The sequence below is a fragment of the Sciurus vulgaris genome (genome assembly GCF_902686455.1).
Source record: "Sciurus vulgaris genome assembly, chromosome: 2".
NCBI lineage: Eukaryota > Metazoa > Chordata > Mammalia > Rodentia > Sciuridae > Sciurus > Sciurus vulgaris.
This window is the reverse complement of record NC_136462.1, coordinates 150,704,463-150,724,872: the sequence shown is the minus strand read 5'-3', so window position 1 is coordinate 150,724,872 and position 20,410 is coordinate 150,704,463. Positions and strand designations below refer to the sequence as shown.

The following is a 20,410-nucleotide window of genomic DNA, read 5'->3' as shown; positions in this document are numbered from 1 at the left end:
TTGAAATAAAACAGATAATAGATTTTATATTTATTCTGTTACTTGCTGGAATTTTTGGAGGGAAAAGGAGATAAATGAGAGGGATCTTGGTCCACTGACTACAACTATAACTCCTGAAATATGCTTTTAAATTTAACATTTCAACTGAATCATTTTGTTAGTAATAAATACAATCTTTATATATCAAGAGATTTTTTTAAAAGCAATTTCAGGTATGTCAATGGTGTGAAAATATTTCCATGGCCCTCCATTTGCAGAAGTTATTTCTTTTCAAAATCAAAACCAAAATAAGCTTTTCCCTTCAAGGCATTAACATTTCTAGAAACTTAATACCTCTCATTCAGAAAACAGGGAACTCCCTAGAGGACAGGCTGTGCAGGGCCAAGGTATCCTGAAGAGGTTCCTTCCCCAGCACCTGCTGACATCGCTCCTACCTGCTGCAGGCTGGTCTTATGTTATGCCTGAGGATAAAAGCTTTCCTTTTTCTCCTCCCTCTTATCTTGGGAGTCTAATTATTAGAACAAGGGTATTGTTTAAAGAGTTCAAGACAAAGGGAAAGGAAACTAAGTGCTCCCACGTCTGCCTTTACACAACTGACCAGGAAACACGTTAGAGGATAGAGACTATACAATCTTCTCTTGATCGTATTACAATCATTTTTGTACCAAGTTTCTTAAATTTTTCTAAGTTATTGCAAACACATTAATATTCTGCATAATTTTTGCAACATAACATGAGGCAAGCAGAACACACATTATCACCTTTCATGTCACAATTGAGGAAAAATGAAATAAGCTTATCAAAGTTCATACTGCTAGCTCTAATGGCAAAACCAGGACAAAAGTTATTTTCTATGCAGCTGCTGCAACATATAGGTACAAAATACTACAGTAAATGAGTTGATATATATTTGAAAGGTCTTGTTCCAGAAATAGATTTTGATTCTTCAGGATACATAAGGACAATTACTTGCAGTATCTGCAAGATGACCCATCTTTTGTGCATTCTGATTTATGGCCACTAGAGGGAACCAATTAGCCACATCCCATTTCCTTCCTCTGCCTGCCTAGACAGGAGGTGGTTCAAGGAAGTCTCTGATTGGAATTTGGAAGTGTGAATGTGTTGCCTTCTGGATTATACCATCCATGCCTATATGTAAACATCCTGTACAGCAGCAGTATATCTCACATCACAGCAAAAGTCAGTTTCTGATATTGTTAAAACGTTCTTTTAAAGAACCTTATAGAATGGGAGAAAATCTTTGCTATCTACTCTTCCAACAGAGAATTAATATCCAGAATACATAATGAACTCAAAAAACTTAACACCAAAAAATCCAATTAATAAATGGGAAATGAACCAAACAGACTTTTCAAAATAAGAAATACAAATGGCCAACAAACATACGAAAAATGTTCAACATCATTAGTAACTAGGGAAATGCAAATCAAAACTATTTTGAGATCTTATGTCACTCCAGTCATAATGGCAGCCATCAAGAATAAAATCAATAATAAATGCTGGAGAGGAGGTGGAGGAAAAGGAACACTTTTACATTGTTGGTAGGATTTTTTGTTTTTTCTTTATTTTCTTTCTTTTTCTTTTTCTTTTTTCTTTTTTTTTTTTTTGCATATGTTCCACAGTTTATTTTTCTCTACAAAAATAAACTTTAAAAATACTTTTGGGATTATATTTCTTTTTTTGCTTATTTATATTTATTCCTTTTTAATCTGTTCTTTTCAGATATACATTATAGCAGAGTATATTTTGACATATTATACATACTGAAGTATAACTTATTCTAATTAGGATCCCATTCTTGTGGATGTACATGATGTGGAGTCACACTGGTCATGTATTCATATATGGACATAGGAAAGTTATGTCCAATTCATTCTACTATCTTTCCTATTCCCATGTCCCCTTCATTCCTTTCATTCCCTTTTGTTTACTCAACTGAACTTATATTCTTCCCTCCCACCACAACTGTGTGTTATCAGTCTCATAACAGAGAGAACATTTAGACTTTGGTTTTTTTGATAGTCTTCAGTTCCAACTATTTACTGGTAAATGCCATAATTTCACTTCTCTTAATGGCTGAGTAATATTCCATTGTGTATATATACATTTTCTTTATTCATTCTTCTGTTGAAGGGCACCTAGGCTGGTTCCATAGCTTAGTGATTCTGAATTTAGCTGCTATAAAATTTGATGTGGCATTACTGTAGTATGCCGATTTTAAGTCCTTTGGGTATTATACCAAGGAATGAGATAACTAGGTCAAATGGTGGTTCCATTCCAAGTTTTTTTTTTTTTTTTTTTTTTTTTTTTTTTTTTTTTGGTGGTGCTGGGGATCAAACCCAGGGCCTTGTGCTTGCAAGGCAAGCACTCTACTGACTGAGCTATCTCCCCAGCCCCCCATTCCAAGTTTTCTGAGGAATCTCCATGCTGCTTTCCAGAGTGGTTATACCAATTTGCAGTCCCACCAGCAGTATTTGAGTGTACCTTTTCCCCACATCCTTGTCAACATTTATTGTTACTTATATTTTTGACAATTGCCATTCTGACTGGAGTGACATGAAATCTTAGAGTAGTTTTAATTTGCATTTCTCTAATTGTTAGAGATGTTAAATATTTCTTCATATATTTGTTGACCACTCATATTTCCTCTTCTGTGAAGTGCCTGTTCGGTTCTTTCCTCATTTACTGATTGGGTTTTTTTGTTTTGTTTTGTTTTTGTTGTTTTTTGTTTGTTTGTTTTGTTTTGTTTTTTTGGTGTTAAGTTTTTTGAGTTCTTTATATATCCTGGAGATTAATGCTTTACCTGAGGTGCAGGTGTCAAAGATTTTCTCTCATTCTGTAAGTTCTCTCTTCACATTCTTGATGGTATTCTTTGCCATGAAGAAGCTTTTAAATTTGTTGCCATCCCATTTATTGATTCTTGATTTTACTAGAGTCTTGTTGAGGAAGTTGGTTCCTAAGCCTACATGATGGAAAGTTGTGTCTACATTTTCTTCTAGTATGGTCTCTGGTCTAATGCCTAGTATAACCACTACAGAAATTAGTGTGGAGGTTCTTCAAAACACTAGAAATAGAACCACCATATGACCCAGCTATATAACTCCTCAATATCTATCCTAAAGAATTAAAGTTATTATACTACAGTGATACATGCATAACCATGTTTACATGCAATTTAGAACAGCCAAACTATGGAACCAGACTAGGTGTCCATCGATGGATAAATGAATAAAGAAAATGTGGTATATATATACAAAATGGAATTTTATTCAGTCATAGAGAATGAAGTTATATCAGTTTCAGGAAAATGGGTGGAACTTGAGAGCATTATGCTAAGCAAATAAGCCAAACTCAGAAGGTTAAGGGTCATATGTTTTCTCTCACATGTGGAAGCTAGAGAAGAAAAAAGAAAACAAAGGTGGAGGGGAGAATCTCATGAAAAATCAAAAGGAGATCAGTAGAGTACAGGAGGGACCTAGGGCATGGAAAATGGGGAGGAGCAGGGGAAGTGCAGGGGAGTAATACTTGGCCAAATTATGTCGTTATATTATGTGTATATGAATATGTAACAATAAATCCCATTATTATGTACAACTATAATGTACCAATAAAAAAATGTGGAAAAAAAAAAAAACAGGGCTGGGGTTGTAGCTCAGTGGTAGAGTGCTTGCCTAGTATGTGTGAGGCACTTGGTTTGATTCTCAGCACCACATATAAATAAAATAAAGGACCATTGACAGCTAAAAAAAAATAGAAAATTTAAAATGTGGAAAAACAAACCAACAGAAATGAAAGTAAAGAAAAATGCTCTCTTACCCTTTCCATGTCCAAAAATTCGTCATCTAGCTTCGTTCCTTCAGCACCACTTATTTTTTCACTAAATAGCTGCAGAAATAAACACAGGTGCATTGTACAATAATTTATCATAGTTTTTTGCCTGAATTATTAAAAACAAAACTCTGATTTAACTTGTTCGTTTTTTTAAAAATCTAAGTCTTCATGAAAATTGCTGATATAATAACCATATCTAAGGGCGTGGGAAGACACACGTTTCTTATTTCCTTGGTCTTGACTTATTAGATACCTGCCGTGTGTAAAGCACATGGTAGGTGCTCTAATATAAATAAAGATAAAATAGGAGATTTTTCATCCAGAAATAAGCAGTTCAGCAAAAGAGTTAATGCACTAACATTCAACTAAAGGCCAAGGGAGGGATGAGAACAATTTAAAATAATAGTACTAGATATAAATTATAATTAACATGCTAAGTGGTAGGTACTTCAGCGATGTACGGAAAGTACTCTGAAGCCCACAGCACTGGTGAGTCATCCAGACCCATTGCCTAGAACATTTTCATTTGAGTTGGCTTTTTAAGAACATGGGACATTTCAATCTGCAGCACTGAAAGAAAGGCCTTACAGGATGAGGCAGAATGGAAGAAAAGAACCAGAGACAGGGATGAGTAGGGTGATTTTCTCAGTCCCAGCACTGTTGATATTTGGACCTGATAATTCTCTGTTGTGGGGGCTGGCTGTGCACACCCTTGGTCTCCACCCACTAAATGCCAGTAGTACACACACACCATTGTGGCAACCAAAAATGCCTTCAGACAACTGAGAACCACTGGTGTCGGGTTAATGTGTTCAAGAAACAGCAAGGAATTCTCTTGAACTGTCAAAATTGGTGCTCAAAGGTGAATGGAGGAAAATAAAATTTGAACTCTAGACAGGGGCCAGATCACACCATCCCAAGTTGAAGATTAAGAAGTCCCTAAAGATTCCTCATCAAGCACAATGTAGTTAGAGAACCCTTAAGAAAAGAAACTCTGGCCCCAGTGGGATTGGATTAAAGAACAAGGAGGATGAAATAGAGGAAGAAAATATGTTAAATCTTTTCCTTTAGAAAACTACATCAACATAATTTGTGCCTTTAAAACATTAATGTAAGCTTAGAAACTATAGTTAGGGATCGCGATTGGCAAAAGGATTATAGGTTGTTTTAAAGGCAAGTGTGGTTTCTCCTACTATGTGCACTACTACTGCAGACAGAATATCACTATTTAATGGGGGAGAATAAGTGTCTAACTTAAATTTGAGATATGATAAGAATTTTCTTGAAAAGAGTAGATATGGAAGAATATAAGAATGGCCAGGTTTCGCCATCCTCCCTAGAGTTGCTCTCCTCTCTTATCTGGGTTGGGCCTGTGCCTTGTTTTGATTCCTCCTACCTAGGCCCAAGGAGACTTGGTATGCTTCTACTTGTCTCTCTGAAATTCTGCTGCCACACTGTGAACTATCTGACCAATCTGCTCCTGAGAGAGAAGTGGCCTGGCACCCATCAAGACAACCATTTGATCCCAGGATGGGAGCCATCAACTGGCCTGCCTGAACATGACAGAGGCCAGCTGGACCAGCCTCATCTGATCCATAGAATCATAAGCATGATAAATAGTATTGTTTTAAACCCTGAAGTTCTGGGATGGTTTACTCCTCAGAAGGGAAGTGATACATAGATGATCTTAATTTTTCAGGTCAAGTTATGACCTTCGGTGGGACCCATCAAGATTCTCATTAGCATACACCAAGCAATGTTTTAAACATTTTTGCTATTGTAGTTCAGTAGTGAAATCATCTGGAATATTTTTAACTTCAGAGTTCATAATCTGAGAATCTAATGAAAGTCACAAAACCATTCCCTTCACATTTTGTTGCCACAGTAGTTTGTAAAAATGGTCCCCATACTTTGAAATTCATCTCACTGAGAGCCTACTGGTCCATCCTCAACTTGCTTTAGTCAGTGCAATGCAGTGTAAGCCACATTGTGAATATTGAGTTTGGACTCTAACTTTAGAGCTAGAAAGAAACTTTATAGATTTTTCTGCTCACTCTCTGAGGGTTACTATAATCAATGTCATGTGAATACGCTAGCTGGGGGAGCATGAAAGACCAGTGGGGCAGAGACAGGCCATCCCAACACAGCAATCCCAGATCATCAAACCCCCAGTCAACTGGGTGGCTGACAGCCTACAGGTGAGCAAGCTGAATCAAGATCACAGCAGATCCACTCAGTGCAACCAGCCCAAATTGCTCACCCACAGAAACTTGCACTAAATAAATGACTTTTGCTTTAAGTCACCATGCTTTAGGGTAGTATATTATGCAGCAAAAGAAGATTGACACCATTGCCCATCATTTCCTCTTACTCTCAGAACCACATAAGACCAGGCACATATCCCTGTTTTTAAATATTCAGTTAAAAATCTCTTTACCATTGAAAATTACACCTGAAACCTCTTAAATCTGAATCAGTAGTTCTTATCTGTTCAGGTTAAATTTGTTCTATTTTCGTAAGGCAGAGTGCCTCATAGAAAGAGGGGTGTTTCTAGTTACAAGAACAGAAACAAATGAGATCAATACTCCTTTCTTGTTTGGAAAGAGATAACACATGGGTTCGTTTTTTAACAAGAGTCACAGGTTAGGATTGGGACCTTTTATTCTTTTATTTCTCTAAATTCTTGACTGATGTGTAGCTTTTGTTTTTTGTTTGTTTGTTTATTTTTGGTGCTGGAGATTGAACCCAGGGGCACTTTACCACTCAGTCACATCCCCAGCCCTTTTTAATTTTTAATTTTGAGACAGGGTCTCACAAAGTTGCTTAAGTCCTCACTAATGTATAGCTGTTTTGAGAGAATAAATATAAATGCACCTATGATGTTAGCTATTTAGGCCATTTGACTATATTTTATACTTCATCATTCAACAAATACTGTTTGTTGTGTATCTACCTTGTGCAAGGCCCCCTGACAGGTGCTTGGAATATAAAGAGGAAAAGGACAGGTATGATCCCTACAGGATCCCTAGCCCCATCCCAGGGTTACAAGGTTATATCTTTTAGGTGTTGAAGCCTAAATATAAACATTCAAGCTTCTACCTTTGATGAAAATGACTATGTAAATTCAAATTTGATGCATTCTATGCTCCAGAAATGATAGATTAAATAGATAGCAAAAAAGAAAATTAGAAGGATAAGTAATGCTCAAAAACAGAATAAACTTTTTCGTGGACCTGAAAATGATCAGAAATGCAACATGGTTATCAAGGGTGAAATGTGGGTCCCTTGGGCTTCTTGTCTGCACACTGGTTATGGCAGCTAGCAATTTGGTTCCTATTGGGTTAACAGGGAAGTGTCTATAAGTGCTCCATGAGACAATAGTTTGGACTCAAGTTCTACTTAAGGGCAGGGGATAAGAAGGAAGATGAGGCTGGAAAAAACGACCCAGATACAAACCACAGCCTGATGCTACCAAATTTGGCGATCTGCATGCCCAAGGAGACTGAAGTACAAAAAATCAATTAAGTCACGCACCACCCAGCTATGTGGATAGACCCAAATGTCTACAATATCACAGCAGAAGAGGCCACTGTTCCTCAAAAAAGCCTCAGGAAGCCAGGTGTAAGAAAGTAGAATCACTAGAGACATAAGAACAGAGGTGCTAAAGGCAACAAAAAGATAACCCTCCAAGTTAAAATTCATCCTAGATCTAAATTCTAAGAAACAAGGATACAACAAAACACCAAGAGAGAGAGCCTACAAAAATCACATAGCATAATGTGAATTCACTCCTAATGAAAATAACTTTGTAAAAGAAGATGCCAATGACTGGTTTATGTATGCTTAGAATTAATAAAATGGGTAAGTGGAGGGATAACTTTTATTTATAGTATAGTAAATAATAATCTTTTTAAATATTATTTAATAGTAAATAATAATCTTTTTAAATTCATTCATTTCTATTGTAAATAAATGGGATACATCTTGTTTCTCCATTTGTACATGAAGTAGAGGCATACCATTTGTGTAATCACACATTTACCTAGGGTAATAGTTTTTGATTCATTCTGTTATTTTTTTTCTTCCCACCCACCCCTTCCACCCCTCTTATCCCTCTATAGAGCCCCTCCTTCCTCCATTCTTGCCCCCTTCCCACCCCCTATATGTGTCATCATCCGCTTATCAGTGAGATCATTTGTCCTTTGGTTTTTTGAGATTGGCTTATCTCACTTAGCATGATATTCTCCAACTGCATCCATTTGCCTGCAAATGCCATAATTTTATTGTTCTATGGCTGAGTAATATTCCATTGTATATATGTACCACAGTTTCTTTATCCATTCATCAATTGAAGGGCATCTAGGTTGGTTCCACAATCTGGCTATGGTGAATTGAGCAGCTATGAACATTGATGTGGCTATATCTCTGTAGTATGCTGATTTTAAGTCCTTTGGGTATAGGCCAAGGAGTGGAATAGCTGGGTCAAATGGTGGTTCCATTCCAAGTTTTCTAAGGAATCTCCACACTGCTTTCCAGAGTGTCTGCACTAATTTGCAACCCCACCAGCAATGTATGAGTGTACCTTTTTCTCCACATCCTCTCCAACACCTATTGTTGCTTGTATTCACCCTTCTAATTGGGGTGAGATGGAATCTTAGGCATTTCTCTTATTACTACAGGTGTTGAACTTTTCTCATATATCTGTTGATTGCTTGTAGATCTTCTGTGAAGTGTCTGTTCATTTCCTTAGCCCATTTGTTGATTGGATTATTTGTATTCTTGGTGTAGAGTTTTTTGAGTTCTTTATATATTCTGGAAATTAGTGCTCTATCTGAAGTATGAGTGGCAAAGATTTTCTCCCACTTTGTAGGCTCTCTCTTCACATTACTGATAATTTCCTTTGCTGAGAGAAAGCTATTTAGTTTTAATCTATCCCAGTTGTTGATTCTTGCTTTTATTTCTTGTGCAATGGGAGTTCTATTAAGGAAATCTGATCCTAGGCTGACATGTTGAAGATTTGGCCCTACCTTTTCTTCTATAAGATAAAGGGTCTTTGGTCTGATTCCGAGGTCCTTCATCCGTTTTGAGTTGAGTTTTGTGCAGGGTGAGAGATAGGGGTTTAGTTTCATTCTGTTGCATATGGATTTCCAGTTTTCCCAGCACCATTTGTTGAAGAGGCTATCTTTTCTCCATTGCATATTTTTAGCACCTTTGTCTAGTATGAGAAAATTGTATTTATTTGGGTTTGTGTCCATGTCCTCTATTCTGTATCATTGATCTACCTGTCTATTTTGGTACCAATACCATGCCGTTTTTGTTACTATTGCTTTGTAGTATAGTTGAAGTTCTGGTATTGCAATACCCCCTGCTTCACTCTTCCTGCTAAGGATTGCCTTAGCTATTCTGGGTTTCTTATTCTTCCAAATGAATTTCATGATTGCTTGCTCTATTTCTGTGAGATACGTCATTGGGATTTTAATTGGAATTGCATTGAATCTGTATAGCACTTTCGGTAGTATGGCCATTTTGACAATATTAATTCTTCCTATCCAAGAACATGGGAGATCTTTCCATCTTCTAAGGTTTTCTTTAATTTCTTTCTTTAGTGTTCTGTAGTTCTCATTGTAGAGGTCTTTCACCTCTTTTGTGAGATTGAGTCCCAAGTATTTTATTTTTTTCGAGGCTATTGTGAATGGGTTAGTTTTCCTAACTTCTCTTTCTGAAGATTCATCACTTATCAGGCAACAACTTTCTGAATCCTAAAGCTCAGGAAATAATGCCAAGAGTTAATAAATGGGTTGACATCAAATTAAAAACAAAACAAAACAAAACAAAACTTCTGCACAGCAAAGGAAACAAGAATGTGAAGAGAGTTTACAAAATGGAAGGCAATCATTGCTAGCTATTCTTCTGTCAGAGGATTAATATACAGAATATATAATGAACTAAAAAATCCCAACTAATAAATGGGCAAATGAACTGAACAGATACTTCTCAAGCAAAAAACTATGAATGGTCAACAAATATATGAAAAAATATTTAACATCATTAGCAATTAGGGAAATGCAAATCAAAACTATACTGAGGTTCCATTTCATTCCAGTCATAATGGCAGTCATCAAGAATATAGACAATAATAAATGCTAGACAGGATGTGGAGGAAAGGAACACTTTTACACTGTTGGTGGGATAGCAAATTAGTAAAACCATTATGGAAATCAGTATGGAGGTTCCTCAAAGGACTAGGATTAGAACACCATATGACCCAGCTACACCACTCCTCAGTATTTATCCTAAAGAATTAAAATCATCATACTATACAGATACATGCATACCCATGTTTCTAGCAGCACAATTCACTATAGCCAAACTACAGAATCAGACAAGGTGACCATCAATGGATGAATGAAAAAAGAAGATGTGGTATACATACACAATGGAGTTTATTCAGCCATAAAGATGATGAAACTATATCATTGGCAGGAAAACGGATGGACCTTGAGAGCATTATTTTAAGCAAAATAAGCCAAACTCAGGTCAAGGGTCCTATGTTTTCACTCAAATGTGGAAGCTTGAGAGGAAAATGGAAAAGAAAATGGGGGGATGGATCTTATAAAAATCAAAGGGAGATCAGTAGAATAGAAGAAAGGGGCAAGGGAGGGGGAGGAGGGAAAGGAGGGAGAAGTGCTGGAGAGTATATTGGCTACTGTTATATTGTATGCAAATCCCACCATTATGTATAACTACAATATAGTTATATTATTAGGTATAACTACAATGTACCAATAAAAATGTTGAAAAAAGTAATTAAGTTGCAAAATAAGGTTTAAAAAACCTGAAGTACTGAAACTGACCAATTCACAATTGTAGCAGAATTAATACAATTCCATCTGAAAACTAACACATCAAACATGATAAAAAGAATTGAAAAGGATATAGATGACTCAAATGCCCAAAATAATAACCTTGACCAAATATGCCCATTTGCATATATATCCTTCCAGTCAATAAACAGAAAATGCATTTTCTTTGCAAGTATAGAGAATATTACAAAAGCTGACCAGGTACCAAGTCACAAAATCTATCAATACTAAAAGAACATGTTTGTTTGGTTTTGTTGTTCTTGTTTTAATAATTTATTAAGAATCAATAGTAAAAATTGTAGGCACAAAACTTTAGAGCTATGTCCTAAGTAACAATGGATTCTAAAGGAAGACCTAACAAAATTACAAAAAAATTTTAATTTAATAATAAAACACTATACATTAAAACCTATGGGAGTCAGTAAAAGTACCAAATTATGCTATTTCCACGTACAAATATACCACAATGAATCTCACCTACATATGTAATGATAATGTACTAATTAAAATAACAATAACAATAATAATAAAAGGAAGATTAATAGAGTAGAGCAAGTAGATCAGGAGGAGAAGGGGAGGGGAAAGGAAGTTACAGGGGAAGGTTATTGGTCAAATTATGTTATTTGCATGTAACAAATATGACATAACAAATTCCACTATTATGTACAGTTACAATACACCATTAAAGAAATAAATGAATGAACTTAAATACTTGAAAAAATTTTCAACTTACTGTTTCAAACCAACACACTGTCATTCATTCCAATTTTGAAACATTCAATTTCCAAAGTTAGAATGTCTACCAACTGTACCAATATGGTATGCTATAGATACAAGGATCAATCTCTATATTCTCACTTTTCACAGGCCCATGGAGAAGCAGAAATATAAATAAGAAGCCATAACATCACGAGATAAGCACTATTCCACAATAGAGAGATGCAGAATTTACCATAAGAACCCATACAGGAAGAAGAAAATTATATGAGAAAAGGTGCTAAGAAAGTTCCAGAACAGAGCCTAGAACAATATATGGAGTTTATCAGGGACATGAAAGGAGAACTGGCATCTCTAGCAGGGAGAAACATAGGCAAAGACATGACTTAATGGATATCATAAGCAAACAGCATAACAACTCAATAAGGGTAATTGAGGCAAAAGACAGAGCCTAACTGAGAAGAATTAGGCAAGAAGGCAGGGTCCAAGCATTAGACTGCACTTAATCTGTAGGCAATGGAAATTTTTAAGCAGGTGAGTGATATGAACCGATATGAGTTTCTGAAAGATCTGTCAAGACAAGAACCAGAGGTGGAAAGGGAGATTTGTGAAAACATGACAAGGGATACATATTATCTACCAAATTGGATTAGGGGACAGTGTCAAATTTCACTCTTAAACTCTCCTACCTTCTTCAGCTTCAAACATAAGCTGCCCTCCCCTATTTAGCTTCCCCATCACGAATCTTACATCTAATTTAGGCTCACTAAACAAAAGTTGCAAATTAAAATACAAACGTGTGGCTAGTCAATGTGACACATGTGATTTTCCTCCAGTGAAAAGAGGGTCTATGCTGCAAATGAGACCTATCTCAAGAGGCCTTCAGCTGGAGTGAGAGATAAAAATCTTCAATTAACATCTACTTCTTGGTGTCTACAAATGTGTCATTAATAGGAAACAAAATCAAAACCAAAACTTTTTTCAACTACAAGAGGGAAATGATAAATCATAAAAGAAATCTGCATGGGAAACATGAAGCTTTCGCATTTGGTTTTTCATTTAGATATGGTGGGATTTTGATGCTAAATGTTAACAAAGCCTAGGCCACCTTCTTGTGCAAATATCTGTTTCAAAGAAACCCGGGCTTCTCCATCCTCTTCCCTTTTATGAAGCAAGAAATTAAAGGGCAAGAAAGCTATAACCTAGGAGAAAATGTAAAAAAAGTAAAATTTGTAACTCAGGATTTAAAAAATAGCTCCAAAATAGTATTTTTGCATATGTGTACCAAAAAAAAAAAAAAAAAAAAAAAAGAAAAAAACCCAAAACAATAGTTCTGCAGGATGTAAGGGTCAGGTAAAAAGAAAAGAACAGTTCTTGACCACATAAGTTTGGAAACACAGGGAAACAAAATTAGACATTTTTTATTAAAACAAAAACAAAAAAACAAACTTCCAGAGGTTTTAAAATGCTAATAGGCACCCCTGGATTTCCAAGGGGGCATGTATCAGATGTAGCACTGCCCACACTCATTTGGCCTTGTGTATTAAGTCAGATTTCATCACTGTGACCAAAAGACTCGACGAGGACAACTTAGAGCAGGAAAAAAAAAAAAAAAAAAAATCTGTTTTGGGCTCACAGTTTCAGAAGTTCTGTCCATTGCTCTGGGCCTGAAGTGAGGCGGAACATCTTGCAAAAGGGCATGGCAGAGGAAAGCTGCTCAGCTCATGGGAGTCAGGAAGCAGAGAGAGAGAGCAAGAGATAGTCACATAATCCAAGAGCACACCCCCAGTGACTTACTTCGTCTAGCCACACCCCACCTGCCTACAGTTTTCACCTAGTAGTCCCTTCAAATTATTATCCCATAAAATGGATTAATCCATTGATTATGTTACAACTCTCATAGTCTAATCATTTCACCTCTGAAAATTCCTGCATTGCCTAATACATTACCTTTTGGAGAACATTAAAGATCCAAACCACAATAGCCATGTGAAATGTCTAAGATGAAGACAAATCTCCAAGGAGCAATATTCTAAGGAACACACTTTGAGATACCCTGCACCAAAAATTTTACCCTCTCTACTGACACCTTTGTTTTTTCTTTCAACCAGTTAGCAGTCATGCTCTGCTTTTATCAGCTCAGAGAATATGGCAATACTCAATTTTATGTACAAATAGTTAAAGTTATTTGTATGTTGTTAACATTAGGGAAAGATGGGTGGAAGTTGTATGGAGGGCTCTGTGCTACTCTTTTAGTTTTTCTTAAGTCTAAACTATTTTCAAAGTTTTTAATTTTAAAAATATCTCAGAGCATCAGAAAAACCAAGGCAGCCAGAATCTGAGGGGCCAAGATCAGGAGGAAAAGAAATATACTGTGGAGAGCCATATATTTTTAAGTTGCTTTTTTCCTTTGGAGAATTTTCTGTCTTGAGACAAGGAACAGAAAGTCTGAGCAGAAAGCTGCAGACTGGAACTTGCAGCAGTCTCACTACACTGTGTGAAAGGAAAAGCAGAATGCACCGTAACCAAGGAAACCAGGATATAAATGAGGCCAAATTTCTGGGAAAAAAAAAAAAAAAGAGAGAGAGAAACATAAAGAAGTAAGCCTGACGGGCTATGTTTCAATTTCCTCTCAAGGCTTTTGACAATTCCTTTCCTATACACCAAGCAAGACACTGAGGAAACCAGCAGAAAGATGCTGTTAAAAGGTTAAAGACTTAAGGAGAGTTTTTTGCACTATCAGAGTGATCAAGACACAACACTGGAGTTTAGACTAGCCCAATAAGGAGATACCTTGGTAAACACCTGAGATTTTAATTCACCTCTGAAGGCCTAAAATCTAGAGACCAACCTCATAAAGCCTAAAATGCATCCTTGAATCATTTTAATGCCTGTTGGTATCAAGGTTATCAGCCTTGATATACAGCCCAGGGTACAACTCAGTGGCAGAGCACTTGCCTAGATGTGCAAGGCCCTGGGTTTAACTCCTGGAAGTACAAAAAAAAAAAAAAAAAAAAAAAAAAAAAAAAACCAACGTTGAAATCCCAATCTTCCATATAATAGTATTAGGAGGTGGCATCTTTGCCGGGTGATTAGGTTAAATGGGACTAGTGGCCCTTATTAAAGGACCTTGTGAGGACACAGAGGGAAGACAGAATCTATGAACCATGAGGCAGGTCCTCACCAGACACTGGCTCTGCCATTGCCTTAACCTTGGACACCACAGTCTGTAGAATTATGAGAAATAGATGGCTGTTTCCTAAACCGCTCTGTGATGTTTTTGTTGTAGCAGTCCAAATGCACTAAGACAATATCAAAATGGCCAATAAGTACATGAAAATGTTTTGTCTATTATCATCATAGAAATTCAAATTAAACCATAATGAGATGCCTCTACCAGAATAAAATTATTTTAAAACAACAATGAAGACAACAACAACACAAGAACTAATGGAACAACTAGAACACTTCACAACACTATTGGTAAGAGAATACATTGGTATAAATATTTTGGAAAACAGTTCAGCAAATCTACTAAAGCCACATGTAAAAATAGATACCCTATAACTGAGTAATCCTATTCCTAGGTAAACTCCCAGCAGAACTTCCTACATTTGTGCACCAAAATTCATGTACATGCAGCATTATCGATAAGAACCAAAAATTGGAAGCAACTCAAATGCCCATTAACAGAAAAAAATGAATAAATATATTGTGGCTATTTCTAAAATACGAACACTATATGGTAGTCTAAAAAATGTTAGTTACAACTTGTAACGACAAGGTAAATTTCAGACATAACATTGAATGAAAGAAGCACAAGCTATGTGATTCTTTTAAAAAAATGCTTTTTTTAAAATTTATTTGTTCTAATTAGTTATACATGACAGCAGAACTGTCATAATTTCAACTCATTGTTCATAAATGAAGCACGACTTCTCATTTCTCTGGCTGTACACGATGCAGTCACACCATTCATGCAATCATACATATATATAGGGTGATAATGTCCATCTTGTCCCACTGTCCTTCCCTTTTCCACCCCTCCCCTCCCCTCACTCCCCTCTGCCCAAATTTCCTCCATTCTTCCCTACCTACCACTGGCATTATGGATCAGCATCTGCATATCAGAGAAAACATTTGGCCTTGGGTTTGACTTATTTTGGGGATTGACTTATTTTGCTTAGCATGATATTCACCAGCTCTATCCATTTATCTGCAAATGCCTTCATTTCATTTAAGGCTAAGTAATATTCCATTGTGTATATGTACCACATTTTCTTTATCCACTCATCTGTTGAAGGGCATCTAGGTTGGTTCCATAGTTCAGCTATTGTGAATTGAAGGGCTATAAACTTTGATGTGGTTACATCACTGTAGTATGCTGATTTTAAGTTCTTTGGGTATAAACCTAGGAGTGGGATAGCTGGGTCAAATGGTGGTTCCATTTCAAGTTTTCTAAGTAATCTCCATACTGCTTTCTAGAGTGGGCCCACCAATTTGCAGTCCTACCAGTAATGTTTGAGTGTACCTTTTCCCTACATCCTTGCCAACATTTATTGTTGTTTATATTCTTTTTTTGTTTGTTTGTTTCTTGGAAATATTTATAATTTTCTCTTTGTCAAGATGTTCTGAAATGGTGTAATTATGCCTTATTTGTAAATTCACCCTAACTAGCATTGAGCCTTTTTTTTTAATTAAAAATCATAAATTTACATAGGGCAATGTTGTTTGATTCATTCTGTTATTTTTTCCCTCCCCCCCCACCCCTCCCACCCCTCTTTTCCCTCTATACAGTCCTTCTTTCCTCCATTCTTACCACCCTCCTTGTCCCTAACCCTAAACCTAACCCTAACGCTAACCTCTCCTACCCCCCATTATATGTCCTCATCCGCTTATCAGCGAGATCATTCATCCTTTAGTTTTTTGAGATTGGCTTATCTCACTTAGCATGATATCCTCCAATTTCATCCATTTGCCTGCAAATGCCATAATTTTATCATTCTTCATGGCGGAGTAATATTCCATTGTATATATATGCCACAGTTTCTTTATCCATTCATCAACTGAAGGGCATCTAGGTTGGTTCCACAATCTGGCTATGGTGAATTGAGCAGCTATGAACATTGATGTGGCTGTATCTCTGTAGTATGCTGATTTTAAGTCCTTTGGGTATAGGCCAAGGAGTGGGATAACTGGGTCAAATGGTGGTTCCATTCCAAGCTTTCTGAGGAATCTCCATACTGCTTTCCAGAGTGGCTGCACTAATTTGCAACCCCACCAGCAATGTATGAGTGTACCTTTTTCCCCACATCCTCACCAACACCTATTGTTGCTTGTATTCTTGATAATCGCCATTCTAATTGGGGTGAGATGAAATCTTAGGGTAGTTTTGATTTGCATTTCTCTTATTACTAGAGATGTTGAACATTTTTTCATATATCTGTTGATTGCTTGTAGATTTTCTGTGAAGTGTCTGTTCATTTCCTTAGCCCATTTGTTGATTGGATTATTTGTATTCTTGGTGTAGAGTTTTTTGAGTTCTTTATAGATTCTGGAAATTAGCACTTATTGTTGTTTATATTCTTGAAAACTGCCATTCTGACTGCAGTGAAATAAAATCTCAGAGTAGTTTTGATTTGCATTTCTCTAATTACATGCTATGTGATTCTAATGATATAAAGTTCAAAACTAAAGAGGACACTTTGTGTTATTCCATTCATGTAAAATCAAAAATAAGAAAAACTCATTTATGGTGACAGAAGTCAGTGTATTTTGTGGGTTACTGGGGATTAAACCGAGGGGTACTCTACCACTGAACTACATCCCCAGCCCTTTCCATTTTTAAAATTTTGAGACAGGGTCTGAGTTGCTGAAACTTGCCTTGAACTTGTCACAGCCTGCCAAGTTTCTGGAATATATATGTGTGCCACCAAGCCTGGCTATAGTGGTTATATCTTTAAGGTAAGTTTATGAGGGAGCCTTCTGAGGTGCTGGTAATATCCTGTATCTTGAACTGGTTACATGGATACAACATTTGTTAAAACGTGTCAGGTTCTATACTATGGGTCTGTCACTTCCCTGTATGCATGTTTTATTTCAATTAAAAAATGTTTACATATACCTTCCATTAACCTTGCATTCTATGTTTGTAATATGTACAAGACATAATGATTTTCCTGATTTATTTGTCTAGAAAGAAGTTTAACACACAATGCATATCTGATTATCCACATCTGGAAGTCTCTGTTCAGTACAATCACAACAACTAAACTATACAGAATCTAATAATCTATACTCAAACAAATAAAAAGCTCAGGAGCTATTATGTTGTGACTGAGTCCCCTGAGTCCCAAATATCCCTTCAAGTTTAATCATTACAGCACCATGCTAAAAAAATTAATTAATCCTACCACAAGTAAGTCAATAGTTAAAATGCATATAGTAAATATTGCAGATATGGAATCAAGATGGTGGGTCAAATGCATGCATCCTCCTCTGATGTACCAAATACCTTGAAGTAAACTTCTAAATATATTTTGAGAGGCATATGACATACCCATAGCAGGGCTGAAAAATCAGAAAGGGTGCCAGCAACAGAACATAAATGGTGAGAAATTCCTAGAAGACAGAGAGCAGATGGAATCGTAGAGCTGAGAAAAGAGCCGACCAATATACACATGGTAGAATCTGCTTCTGAGAGAAAAATTAATACAGAGAAATTCCAAATCTAAATTAAGTAAACACAAAAAGAACAGAAAGAGCCCTGAAGAACTATCAGGGAACTTAATTTAAGATAAAACTATATGGAAATCAAGAAGAATCAATGATGCCCTTCCTCCATCCACACATACATCTCTGTACCAAACAGAAAATTCTGTGACTACACCATCTTGGCTCAAATCCCTGCTCCAGTCCTAGCTAGAGAAGAAACTGGACAAATTACTGGAGCTCTCTGTGCCTCCAATTCCTTATCTTCAAAATGGAGATAATAACAATACCTGCTTAATAAAGGTTAATGTATGGAAAGCATTGAGAATAGTATCTCACACTGCCTCATTAAATATTAGCCAGTAATATTATCCTCTAAGCAACGGAAGTACGGATGTTTGTCCCCAGACTAAACCTGTAACCACACTCTAAAAGAATGAACTATTCTGGTGGGAGTGGGTCCCAAAATGGGTGCCAAGATCTGAGAGAAGCTACAGATCTTTCCAATCATCTTGAAAGACACAAGGGGCACATGGAGAGACAGCCCTGGCCAAGAGCATAGCTCTACCTTCCCAGGGTAAAATTCTTCACAGCCTTCCTGTCTGGTAACTGTTGGCCACTGACCTCACCACTCTCATGCTACATTCAGTCTTTCCAGGAAGGAGAGAAGACTGTTAGGCAAACAGATAAAGCCTACTCAAGTTGCCTGCAGTGATAGACCTAGTCCTTCATTGTTATAGAATGACAATCAGGAAATCACACAAATTTGAGAAAAAACAGGAACATGAGAGAAAGTATCAGAGAAGAAACTTTAGAATGAACCAAAGGAAACAGAAATCTAGGCACAGATTAAAAAATAAAACCTTTTCTTAAAGCTTTTATTATTACCTAAAGATAAATTTGAAAAGATATTATACACATAAAACAAGAAAAGGCTAATACAAAACAGGGGTTATTGGAAGAGAGGGAAACTCAATTTAAAGGAGTGAGCTCAAAATAGACTAAGCTGAAATCAGAATTACCTAGTGGAAAGATAAGAATCAAGGATATGCCCCAGCAAAAGAATGAGAGATGAGGAGTAGAAAGAAGTTTGGCCACAACCCATCTTGAATGAGGCTACCCAGGACTACCCACCTTCTGGATGCCCTCCCTACTATATCAGAAGATCTACTCTCCCCAGGCCTGGTGTGGGCTTCCTGCAGGAGTTGATCCTAAGTTATGAATGCACTTTGTGAAAAGGATTTCAATGAGAGGAAATATTCGAAGTCTGTGCAGAAATTCACCCCTCTCAGCTCTCACCTAGAAATTAAGGATTATGATTCAGGACTGGTGGGATCTTTTCTACTTACTTTTGGCACACCTTAACTTTTTCTCAGAAAGAATACCCAGAAGTATTTGGCCCAGGTGACTTCCTGCAGTTTGCACAATATTCGGAAGAATGAATCTGAATTCCCCCCAGCTTCCACACATGAGAGAAAATATTCAGCCCTTGCTTTCTGAGTCTGCCTTATTTCACTTAACTAAATGTTCTTCAGTTCCATTTATTTACCAACAATGTCATAACTTCATTCTTCTTTATGGCTGAGTAAAACTCCATTGTGTATATATATATCATACTTCCTTTATCTATTCCTCTATTGACATGCACTTAGGTTGGTTCCATAGCTTTGACTATTGTGAATTGTGCTATAAACACTGATGTGGCTGTGTTACTGTTTGTATGTGAGGTGTCCCCCAAAAGCTCACAGGTGAGACAATGTAAGAAGGTTCAAAGAAGAAATGATTGCATTATGAGAGACTTAACTCAATTGGTGAATTAATCTCCTGGTGGGGATTGAGTGGTAACTGAAGGCAGGTGCAGTGTGGCTGAAGAAGGTGGGGCATTGGAGGCACGGATTTGGGGTATATATTTTGTATCTGGCCAGTGGAGTCTCTCTCTGCTTCCTGATCATCACGTGAGCTGCCTCCCTCTTCTACACTCATCCACCATGATGTTCTGCCTCACCTTGAGCCCTGAGGAAAGGAGTCAGCTGTCTACAGACTAAGATCTCTGAAACCGTGAGTTCTCAAACTTTCCCTTCTCTACAATTGTTCTGGTCAGATCAGCAGCAAAAAAGCAGACTAAAATAGGCTGCATCCCAAGCGTATACTGATTTTAGATCTGAGATATATATACACTGAATGGGATAGCTGGGGCATAAGAGGGTTCCATTCCTAGTTTGCTAAGGAATCTCCATACTGCTTTCCAGAGTGGTTGCACTAATTTG

General features: G+C 36.8%; 1 protein-coding gene across 5 annotated transcripts in view; it reads right to left on the bottom strand.

Moving 5' to 3' along the window:
• Positions 1–20,410, bottom strand: part of LOC306654118 (endophilin-A3) — a 578,788-nt gene that overhangs the window by 448,672 nt on the left and 109,706 nt on the right. For all 5 annotated transcript variants that reach the window (XM_079127386.1, XM_079127382.1, XM_079127387.1 and 2 more), the window contains one exon: positions 3,838–3,906. In XM_079127386.1, the coding sequence (XP_078983512.1) occupies positions 3,838–3,846 (9 nt within the window). In that variant the 5' untranslated portion in view covers positions 3,847–3,906. The remainder of the gene's footprint in view (positions 1–3,837; positions 3,907–20,410) is intronic.